Source organism: Oncorhynchus masou, chromosome 15 (assembly GCF_036934945.1).
Source record: "Oncorhynchus masou masou isolate Uvic2021 chromosome 15, UVic_Omas_1.1, whole genome shotgun sequence".
NCBI lineage: Eukaryota > Metazoa > Chordata > Actinopteri > Salmoniformes > Salmonidae > Oncorhynchus > Oncorhynchus masou.
Genome location: NC_088226.1, coordinates 55482553 through 55494328, shown reverse-complemented (window position 1 = coordinate 55494328; position 11776 = coordinate 55482553). Strand labels below are relative to the sequence as shown.

Sequence of the window (11776 nt, the reverse complement as noted above, 5' to 3'; positions counted from 1 at the left end):
ATTCCTCATCCCAAGCCTGGTTACAAGGGTTGTAATGTGTAGTTATTACACCAGTCACACCCCAATCCAACTGGATTTTTATTATGGTAATATGGGACTTCCATGAAGTACCATGTGATGACATGCTGCCTTCGATAACAGAAGTGTTCAGATTTGGACCACCATGCTGAGATTTTTATTCAACGATACAAATGATTTTACCAATTTACATAGCACTAAAAACACTTCCAAAGTATGTATGACAAGCAAATGCCAAATGGGCTCCAGCTACATGGGATATGGACAACTTGTGATTAAGATCATATTGTTCACTCTGTACACAATGTAATATTATCCCATTCAATAGGCAAGTTATTGAAAGCAGATGGAGAAGACACGATGACAGGGCGAATATTTCCACAAGTCAAAAGTTGTTGCAATATCAGAAAACATACTTGTTATAAAAAAGTAGGTGGACCTTAGTTGGAAAACATGTAATGTGATTATGTTCAATGGCTTTAGATTTTCATGGTGAGACTGAATTAATAAGAAATGACCAGATAAAAAGAAAAATATTCATAACCAACGGTCAAGACACCCATACTTGTCCAACACACATTAGCATTTTCTATGTTCTCTATCAGCTCCAATATTTTTCTCAAAGCCAACAGATGCCTTGAATCACATGACATGCAATTACTGCAGAACACTCATCACAAGGCTCCTCTTTTCCCCCTAAATTTCCTGTTAGAAGTGCTAAAAATGGAATCTCTCAATATACATACAATATGAAAGACCAAAGTTAGAGATCACGTGGGAGAATAATAAAGCAAAGTAGCTTTTGGGGGGGGGATAGGCCAAGGTGTCGTATAAAAGGAAAAATACAATTGTGAACAACAAAGGGGTCAGCACAGCGCCATGTATCCAGGACGAGATTAATGACCTGTTAGCTGTGTTAAACAATTGTGCTCCATTTTCTTCAGCTCTCTATTGCTGGCGGTTCAGTCTCTTCTGAGAGAGCGTGGTGCGTTTCATCATCAGTGTGCGTCTGCTGCTCAGCAGGACTATCAGGACTGGGCCTACCATGGAGGAGAGACAAGATTTCAGAACTAGAGCTACATATCTTTGTGATGGTGGCATGTTACCAATTAGAAGAGCAATATTACTATGGACACATTGAACAAATATTATCCGAAATAAAGGAAGTACACCAAGATGTGACATAGGAGAATATTATTTACCTGTTGGGGCTTGAAGCCATACGCTCATCATTATCTTCCTGGACCGGTGACTTTGGGGTATCCTCTAACTCAGTACATTCCTTTTTCTGGACTTCTGATTCCCCATTCACAGGCATGACATCTGATAACAAGTCATGCAAAATCAATATACTGGCTACAAATGATGGACCTTTGATTTCATTGTTAGCTACACACGGCAAAATAAGTCTGAATTAATATCATTATTAAGAGGAGTAATATGCTGAGGAGGAAAATTAAGGAGAATGTGAGAACAGTAAAGAAGTCCATCAGTTGTGATCGTAAAAGTATGGGTTGAGAAAATTACCAGAATTTTGTGTCTCCTTCCCATCCTCTTCCTGCTCTTTTCCCTCAGCTTTGTGTTTACTTGGCATTTCAGACTTGACCACAAACTGACCCTTTAACTTGTTGTAGACCTGGCTGGCCTTCTCCATAACGGCACTGCTTGCCTTGTATCGACGGATCTACAGTAAGACAAACAATCAGAACAACAGCGTGGTTCACAAGGGCCAGAAAACAAGAGCGATAATGAAATGTACACAGCGGCTCTATAAAGTTCACTTTCATTAAGGGGTTTAGACGGAAAGGCACCTTTTTAAGTGTGGCGATAACATCAGAGTTCTTCTGCAGGATGTGGCTGGTGACCGGCACAGCCTCGAGCTCTGCCAGGGCCAGTAGACAGCGCTCTATGTCCTGCAGACATAACATGATAGAATACCACAATGTGCAAGTAACCCTTAATTGGTAAACAAAAAAATTATATACCTCGTGCCACTTGTCATGCTGCTTGTAAAATCCCAACTATGTGATAACTTTTCTGTTGGCAATGAATGGAGCCCCGTTTACTCACTGGGTTGTCCACTTTCAGCGCAAACTTGATGTCCGTGTGCAGCTTCTGCAGCTTTTCGTCTGGGGTTGGCTCTGTGTGCAGACACAAAAAGACAAGGAGTGAAGACATGAAAAGTTGATATTATCTGGCTCTGGCACTATATTGGACCAACCGTTTGTCACAACATGCAAATGAGTTTCCCATATGCATGCTTTCCAAATGGACACCGTAAATTGGGAGTAACATTGAGCTTTGACCTTTTTTCTTCTCTACTTTCCTCTCGGGAGGTCTCTCGGGTTTGCGTTTGGGCTTGTCAGGCTTGGACCTGAGGGAGAGAGCTCAGTGATCTGTGTGCATTTATATTTAATGATGATATCTAATGTGATCTGTACTCTAATCTTTTGTCTGGTTCAGCCATGTGCATTTACCTCCCTCTGGGCCTCTCTTCTGACCGCTGGGCTCGCTTTTCCTTCACTTCTTTCTCCTTTTTGCCTTTACCATGATCCCTCTCTTTCTTTGTTCTCCCTTTCTTCTGGTTGTCTGAACGCTTTGCAGATTTTTTCACCTGATTATGGTTAAAATACAATGTTCAACAAATCTATTCTCGATACAAAAACAAACAAATGTCCACTCTTTACACAGTCTTCCATGCTAGTTACCTCAGGTCCAGAGTCCGAGTCAGAGGGGGCAGGAATGGGTGGCGGTGGGGGTTTCTTGGACTTCTTGAGTGGGTGATCATCTACACCCTCATCTGAGCTGTTTTCACCACTGCTCTTTCCCTTCTCCTTGTCCTTCTTTCTCTGCTCATCTTCTTCCTTCTCCCTCTCCCGATACTTGAGGATCTCCTCTGCCTGCTCCTTCTTCCGGCGTTCCTCCAGCTCTTTCCGACGCTCCTCATCTCTCTTTTTCCAGTCACTGACGCGGTCAGGCTCACTGTCGCTATAGTACACAGTATAGGATATTGTTCATAATGTACAAATTTATTGATACAAGTAATTTATAAATGTATTAACATGGCACACAACCAATGTGGAACAGACTAGAGCCATGCTGACCTGTCGCTGTCAGAGGAAGATGCCGGTGCTCTGGCCTGGGCAGCTTTGGGTTTCCGTCCACCCCGAGGCTTTGGCAGAGGCTTCTCTGATTGGGACAAATGGCAAACAGGGTTATGCAGTGACAAATATAGTAATCATACACTGTGTAATACCAAACATTATAGCGCTCACCTTTCTTGCGCGCTTGAGGGGCCTTCCGTGGGGGTGGCTGTGGCTCTGAGTCAGAGTCGGATTTGGAGCCAGACTGAGATTCAGATCCAGACAGAGCAGGCCGTGGCTTCTCATCTTCTGAGTCACTGCCGCCTTTCTTCTTGTCCGACTGAGACCCAGAGTCAGAGTCTGAGTCAGACACCGCCTTCTACACCAGCCCACAGAGAGAAAGAGAGAGAAAAAACACAATGAGAGAGCCAGCAGTCACTGTGAAACCACAAACAGTGCTTTATCTACTCAACTCCCAGGACTGTATGACACCTGAAGGGCATCCCTTTCCTCACCTTCTTCCCTTTGCCACCTCCAGCCTTCTTCCCACTTCCACGGCCTGCTGCCGCCTTCTTCTCTGGGGTGAAGTCCTACAGGGGCAAACAAACAAGACCATCAATTAATATTCTCATGACACATGCATACGTTGTACACTAGCAACTGACCTGGTCACTGTTCTTTCCAGAGTCTGAGTCAGAAGGGGAAGGTTCTGGCTCAGAGGGTGAGCCACTCTCCTCTCCATCCCGGTCACTGGACGAACCCCGGGCCTTCTTCACAGGGGGGCGCTGAATGAGAGAACAGAAATGTTCTATTATAAACAAAGGCACATCTAAGCAACAACAGTTTTGTTCGGAGGCCATTAAAATCCCGAAACACTAAAAGTATAATTTCGCACTCACCTTGGCAGCAGGGGCCTTCCTCTTGACCCCTCCTCCACCACTGCCGCCACCACCACCACCTCCTCGATCCTCACTTCCTGAGTCAGAATCTACCTCACTTCCTGAATCTGCCTTACTGGGCACCACTGCTTCCTTGTCATCCTCTGCATCACTTCCTGCTGCATCATCATTAGCTTCACTGCCAGACGAGCTGGCAGGCTAGGGTGTGAATGGAGAGATGAATCAAATCAATGTTTATCACATGCATAGGATACAGCATGTGTTAACAGGACAGACAGTGAAAAGCTTAATTGCAAGCCCTCTTCAATGCAGAAACACTAAGACATATTTAAAAAATAAACCATCATGAATAAGCTTGAAACACACACACACACGGTTGGTACCAGTACTGATATCAATGTCAGGAGTACTGGTGTCAGTTGAGGTAAAGCTATATAAAATGAGGTAAAGAATAAAACATTGTATATGTGTAAACAGGTTAAAGGCACTACGCAGAAAATAATATAAAAAGAACAGTAGCAGTGAGTATGGTGACTGTATGTGTGGCTGTGTGTAGTTTGCAAGTGTCAGTCAGGGATGCAAACTGGTGAGGGCCCAAAAGGGTGACAAATAGTGTTTGCACGGAAACACGCAAAAACATCCAAGTGAAGTGCAAGAACGTTTGCTTATTTTCAGAGAACAACAAGTACATGATACACATTTGAAAATAGTGTCCTGGGGTAGAGTTAGGCTCTTTGGTCTGGGTTTAAGGTTGTCATGACATGTAATGATAATCTTAGTCTCCCCAGACAGTCTTCAATGCACCTGACAAGTTGTTCCATAGAAAGAAAAGTAAAACATAAAGAAACATAAAACACAAATCCTGTCTCACATCTAATACATTGCAAGGTGCTTTCAGTGTTAAAATTACAATAACTTATATACATAAAAACAATTACACAGGGCTCTAATCTGACATTGTTTACAAGGAGTACTTGAGCACAATGAAAGTATGACGAAGAGTATTTTAATATGAAATTACTAAAAGTTACTAAATAAAAAGGTTTTTGGAATGTTCTAAACTCAATTAGGCATACTGTAAAGTGGCAAGAAAAAGTATGAACCCGTTGGAATTACCTGGATTTCTACATAAATTGGTCATAAAATGTTCTGATCATCTCAGTCACATCAAGACAGTCTGTTTAAACTAATAACAAACCATTATAAATGTTCATGACTTTATTGAACAGTGTAAATATTCGCAGTGCAGGGTAGAAAAACTTAACCTTTGGATTTAATAAATGGTTGACCCTCAGTTGGCAGCAATAACCTCAACCAAACATTTTCTGTAGTTACAGATCAGACCTGCACAACGGTCAGGAGGAATTTTGGACCCTTCCTCATTACAAAACTCTTTCAGTTCAGCAATATTCTTGGGATGTCTGGTGTGAAATGCTCGAGGTCAGGCCACAGCATCTCAATCGGGTTGATGTCATGGCTCTGACTGGGCCATTCCAGAAGGTGTATTTTCTTCTGTTGAAGCCATTCTGTTGATTTACTTCTGTGTTTTGGGTCGTTGTCCTGTTGCATCACACAACTTCTGTTGAGCTTCATTTGGCAGACAGCCTAACATTCTCCTGCAAAATGTCTTAATAAACATGGGAAATAATTTTTCCGTCGATGACAGCAAGCTGTCCAGGCCCTGAGGCAGTAAAGCAGCCCAAACCATGATGCTCCCTCTACCATACCTTACAGTTGGGATAAGGTTTTGATGTTGGTGTGCTGTGCCTTTTTTTCTCCACACATAGTGTTGTGTGTTCCCTCCAAACAACTCAACTGTAGTTTTATCTGTCCACAGAACATTTTGACAGGAGCACTGTGGAAAATCCAGGTGCACTTTTGCGAACTTCAGACATGCAGCAATGTTTTTTTGGACTGCAGTGGCTTCTTCTGTGGTGTCCTCCCATGAACACCCTTCTTGTTTAGTGTTTTACGTATCGTAGACTCGTCAACAGAGAGGTTAGCATGTTCCAGAGATCTAGTCTTTAGCTGACACTCTAGGATTCTTCATAACCTCATTGAACATTCTGCGCTGTGCTCTTGCAGTCATCTTTGCAGGACGGCCACTCCTAGGGAGAGTAGCAACAGTGCTGAACTTTCTCCATTTATAGACAATTTGTCTTACTGTGGACTGATGAACATCACAGCTTTAAGAGATACTTTTGTAACCCTTTCCAGCTTTGTGCAAGTCAACAATTCTTAAGTCTTCTAAGATCTTTTGTTCGAGGCATGGTTCACATTAGGAAATGCTTCTTGTGAATAGCAAACTCATTTTGAAAGTGTTTGTTATATTGCAGGACAGCTCTAACCAACGTCTCCAATCTCATCTCATTGATTGGACACCCAAGTTAGCAGACTCCTAACTCCAATTAGCTTTCACATACTTTTTCCAACCTACAATGAATGTTTAAATGACATTCAATATAGACAAGAAAAATACAATAATTTGTGTTATTAGTTTAAGCACACTGTTTGTCAATTGTTGTGACTGAAGATCAGATCACATTTTTTGACCAATTTTTGTAGAAATCCAGGTAATTCCAAAGGGTTCACATAATTTTTCTTGCAACTGTACACTCAAATAGGAGTCACTTAGGTGAGACAAATGTTCAGCAGCCCCTTTAAGGGCTGGAGGTTCTCGTGGTAACAGTGGAGAATCTCAGACATCTCGCAGTTGCATCAAATGCAAACTGACATTGAAAAATAACCTAGCCTGTGAACGAAAGGATGTAAATAGGCAAGAAAACCTCCAGTATTTATGCTGCAATAGTTTGTGTCAGGGGGCTAGGGTCAGTCTGTTATATCTGGAGAATTTCTCCTGTCATATCTGGTGTCCTCTGTGAATTTAAGTATGCTCTCTCTAATTCTCTCTTTCTTTCTCTCTCTGAGGACCTGAGCCTTAGGACCATGCCTCAGGACTACGCCTCAGGACTACATGGCCGGATGACTCCTTGCTGTCCCCAGTCCACCTGGCCGTGCTGCTGCTCCAGTTTCAACTGTTTTGCCTGCGGCTATGGAACCCTGACCTGTTCACCAGACCTGCTGTTTTCAACTCTTTAGAGACAGCAGGAGCGTTAGAGATACTCTGAATGATCGGCTATGAAAAGCCAACTGACATTTACTCCTGAGGTGCTGACCTGTTGCACCCTCGACTACAACTATTATTATTCGACCCTGCTGGTCATCTATGAACATGTGAACATCTTGGCCATGTTCTGTTATAATCTCCACCTGGCACAGCCAGAAGAGGACCGTTCACCCCTCACAGCCTGGTTCCTCTCTAGGTTTCTTCCTAGGTTCTGGCTTTTCTAGGGAGTTTTTCCTAGCCACCGTGCTTCTACACCTGTATTGCTTGCTGTTTGGGGTTTTAGGCTGGGTTTCTGTACAGCACTTTGTGACATCAGCTGATGTAAGAAGGGCTTTATAATACATTTGATATGAAACATGGTCAAAGTCTTACTTTAGTAGACTTTCTGGTAAATCCGGTCAACTTCTATGCCTGTATTCTTCTAAAAAATGTATCTATGAGAAACAACCTTTAGATCCACACAGATGGCCTATTTTGAGAACAAAATGGCAAATATCGCCGAAAAACGACGAGTCTGCTACCCTGGTCAGTGTGTGTGTATATAGAGTCAGTTCAGATAGTCTATAGGTGATTAGTTGTTCATCAGTCGTATTGCTTGGAGGAAGAAGCTGCCTCGGACCCTGTTGGTCTGAGACCTAATGCTCCGTTACTGCTTATAAGTGATTGTTGAAGAACATGTGATACAGAGTGCTGACCGAGCAGATAATACCACCAACAGGGAGCTGCATAGTACTGTAACTTGGCCAATCTATCACATCCTAAACGGAGGCCTAAGGCACTTTTTAGGGGAATGAGTGTGATCTAAATGGATCCAAAGTGCACAGCAAAAGAGAAACCAGGGTTAACAGCACTCAGTTGTAACTGGTCAGTATTAGAGAAACGGTATTGAGTTGGACTTCTGATAAGATGTACTTACTGCAGGTGCACTGTAGGAGGCATGAGGGTTGTTCTGGATTTCCCACAAGCCCTCGTTGAAACCCTTTCTTTTATTAGGTTTCCCAAAGCGCTCACTGTGCTTCTCATAGGCAAAAAGGTCCTTTGGCGCAAGGAATGCTCTGAGGAAGAGAGAGCATGATTTGATAACACATTACTTTATATTGCGACAGTATTTACAGGACTTTAATTCTGAGTCACTAAATTAAAAAGCCAATACCTGGCACAGACAAAAACTCCATGCTTACCGGGTAGATGACAGAGTTTCTGCATGATGTTAAAGCCATGAACTGGCAACAAACTACAGTACTGATAGTTATTTTGCCACCTAGTGGTGGTTTAAGAATAGTCCATCTGCCATCTTGCAAAACTACTGTTGTACGACCAAAACACTAAACTTTTCACACACACACACAAATGGACCTAGATCCCTTACAACATAAACCAGTAATGAAAAACTCATGAATGGGTTTCAAAAGTTTAAAATAAGTTAAAGAAAATATAGTACATCAACAAACATGGAGGAGACATCTCCACAGAAATATGAGTGGCGATACTTCAAGTAAACATACAACACATTAGATAGCTGGGGACAACAAGATAAACAGGAACCAGCTGGAAAATAAATACAAATCAAAATGTATTTTTGCATCAATCTCTATATATAAATTTAAAAAAACATCAAATAAAAAGGTGGTGAATGGAGTATACCACAGTTTCACATCCATCCAGAGATTCCCATCCTGCTATTCTAAATCAAACAGACACAGCACTTACGTTTCATGGGTCCCAAAGAAGAAGATAGGGATTTTATTAGGAGGGGGTTTCACTGCCCCATCTGCGACATCTTCAATCTAGAAGAACGAGAACCACAAAACAAAAACAAGTGTGAGAGACATCCAAACTAGGTACAGGAGAGAATATATATTCACTGCTCTTTGAAGTCTGATCCGCAAGTCAAGTTGTGAAGATGAGGAAAGGTAGGTTGGAAATAAGTAGACAATATTGTGGCCTTGTCTGAACCCTTCACTCCAGACAGACACCTTGATTGGAACAATCTGTAAAATTTTCAAATCACAGTCAAAAATCCTGGGAAGAGGGGAACACAAAGTCATTTCCAGAAAACGAAATATTTGTGTTTACTGTACCAAAAATCACCAGATTAGTTAACTATAGCTAGGATTTTATTGTACAGGCCAGCGAGTCTGCAAATCAAACATTTCATCTCCAATCAACGCACACCAAAAAGCACAGTACAGCTAGCTACTTAGCACTGCCTGGTTGGACAAAATACATGTACACAACACAAACATGAACGCCATTCCACAAGTTGCCTGGTTATACTTTGCATAAAAAAAGATCCAGCAACAAACATTTTGCAAACAGATTGGTAGGACAACAAAGCAGTTATATATTTCCTAGCACGAGGCAAGGCTAGCTGGCTATAATATTAGCTATGTCAGTCATTGCCAAGGATGCACAGGGAAAACTCCAGCGTCCCCTCCGCCCACCCGCTTCTCTCTGGCTGCTGCTAGTTTACCCTGGCTGGCCAGTGGGGGTACCCCTTCATTTTGGCGAAGACCAGGTCTCCGGGTTGAAAATTGTGCGGCATTGTTCTGCCCCTCTGTGCAGCCTTTTCTTTCTTATTTAGCTAACACTGGAGGTCTTTGTGCGTCGCTTCTTGGCCGTTTTCAGGCCGACACAAAACCTGCAAAACGATAAAGTTAGCTAGATAGCAAGCTAGCTTCTCAATAGCGCGAGATGAGGCGGTTAGCTTCACAAGAATAGCTTCCGCTAACCGTGATCTTCAGAGCGGAAATCCCTCCTACTAGCCACTGTAATTGGTTTAATTTCTTGTCAATCCATTCTTCAAACCAATCATATTCTACTATATGTACACTATAAATTCGATATCGTTTTTCCAAATTGACTGGCTACTAATTAGGAAATTCGTACTAACATCAATACAAAAGTTTAGAACAGAAACCAAACCTTTCTTTAGCGTGTCTTTACCAACAGATTGACAAAAATATAAAAATAACAATCGTCCGCAGTCATACAGCGAATACATGCCACCCCTAAGCGCACAGAGCTGGGGGATATTTTGTATTTATTTATTCTTCATTTTAAAACGACGCTGGGCCAATTGTGCGCCGCTTTATGGGCCTCCAAATCACGGCCAGTTGTGATACAGCCTGGAATCGAACCAGGGTCTGTAGTGACACCTCTAGCACTGAGATGCAGTGCCTTACACTGCCGCACCATTTCGGAGCCCAATATTGGCAAAATCTATATTGCGATAAATTGAACAATAAGAACCACAGATTTTTAAAAATGTATTTACTACTAGTTTGATTGTTGTAGCCATACATTTTACCATTAACAATAACCCATATTAGCAAACCCATTTAATTTAACCCATTTAATTGGCTCCCGATTGGCGCAGCAGTCTAAGGCACTGCATCTCAGTGCTAGAGGTGTCACGACAGACCCTGGTCCAATCCCGGACTGTATCACAAGCGGCATGATCGGGAGTCCCATAGGGTGGCAAACAATTGTCCCAGTGTGGTTAGGGTAGGGTCATTGTAAATTAAGAATTTGTTCTTAACTTACATTTTTTATTTAACCTGTATTTAACCAGGTAGGCTAGTTGAGAACAAGTTCTCGTTTACAACTGCGACCTGGCCAAGATAAAGCAAAGCAGTGCGACAAACAACGCTGAGTTATACATGGAATAAACAAACATACAGTCAATAATACAATAGAAAAAGTCTATAAACAGTGTGTGCAAATGTGGAAAGATAAGGGAGGGAAGGCAAAACAATAGGCCATAGTGGCGACATAATTACAATATAGCAATTAAACACTGGAGTGACAGATGTGCAGAAGATGAATGTGCAAGTAGAGATACTGGGGTGCAAAGGAGCAAAATAAATAACAGTATGGGGATGAGGTAGTTGGATTGGCTATTTACAGATGGGCTATGTACAGGTGCAGTGATCTGTGAGCTGCTCTGACAGCTGGTGCTTAAAGCTAATGAGGGAGATGTGAGTCTCCAGCATCAGTGATTTTGGCATTTTGTTCCAGTCATTGGCAGCAGAGAACTGGAAGGAAAGGCAGCCCAATGAGGAATTGGCGTTGGGACCAGTGAAATATACCTGCTGGAGCATCTGCTACAGGTCGGTGCTGCTATGTTGACCAGTTAACTGATTTGCCTAGTCAAATAAAGGTTACAAAAATGTACTTATTTCTCTAGTATAGGCTAGTTATTTTTTATTTGTTTAACTAAGCAAATCAATTGAGAACAAATTCTTATTTACAATGACTGCCTACCCCGGCCAAACCTAGACGACGCTGGGACAATTGTGTGCCGCCCTATGGGACTCCCAATCACGCCGGTTGTGATACAGCTCGCGATCTAACCAGAGATGCAGTGTGTTAGACCACGTCGCCACTTGGGATATCGTAATGAACGATATCAGAAATGCTCACGATAAGTGTTCGGCCTCCACGTTTATTTTTCCAGTTCTAACACGCGTTTAATTGAATGTTACACTGGTATTGGAGACCATTTAAAAATGTCTACCTCCAGTTCATGTAGGTTTAAAATAAGCATCTGAAACGTTTACAAAATACGTTTTACTTTGTGCTAAGCTAACTCTTAATACTAGTTGATTTATTTTATGATACTTATTTTTGTCAATTATTAATTTCAG

The 11776-nt window shown here is 42.1% G+C and overlaps 1 protein-coding gene across 1 annotated transcript; it reads right to left on the bottom strand.

Annotated features, from left to right (window-relative positions):
- Nucleotides 1-159: 159 nt before the first annotated feature.
- LOC135556493 (hepatoma-derived growth factor-related protein 2-like) lies at nt 160-9847 on the bottom strand. The gene is made up of 16 exons (XM_064989736.1): nt 9601-9847; nt 8838-8914; nt 8044-8182; nt 4001-4198; nt 3767-3886; nt 3617-3691; nt 3294-3480; nt 3123-3207; nt 2727-3006; nt 2496-2632; nt 2325-2392; nt 2089-2159; nt 1830-1931; nt 1546-1702; nt 1221-1341; nt 160-1058 (listed from the first exon to the last, which is right to left on the bottom strand). Exons 1-16 carry the CDS (start codon nt 9670-9672, stop codon nt 959-961), a joined length of 1989 nt encoding a protein of 662 aa, XP_064845808.1. The 5' UTR covers nt 9673-9847; the 3' UTR covers nt 160-958.
- Between the last annotated feature and the right edge of the window lie 1929 nt (nt 9848-11776).

Bases quoted from the DNA above. Each gene is read 5' to 3' on its own strand.
- LOC135556493 (XM_064989736.1), bottom strand. From the start codon at position 9,672: ATGCCGCACAATTTTCAACCCGGAGACCTGGTCTTCGCCAAAATGAAG. The intron at 3,208-3,293 runs GTGAGCGCTATA...TGTCCCAATCAG, and splicing joins CCCTCAAGCGCGCAAGAAAG to AGAAGCCTCTGCCAAAGCCT. The intron at 2,393-2,495 runs GTAAATGCACAT...TCTCTCCCTCAG, and splicing joins GAAGAGAGGCCCAGAGGGAG to GTCCAAGCCTGACAAGCCCA.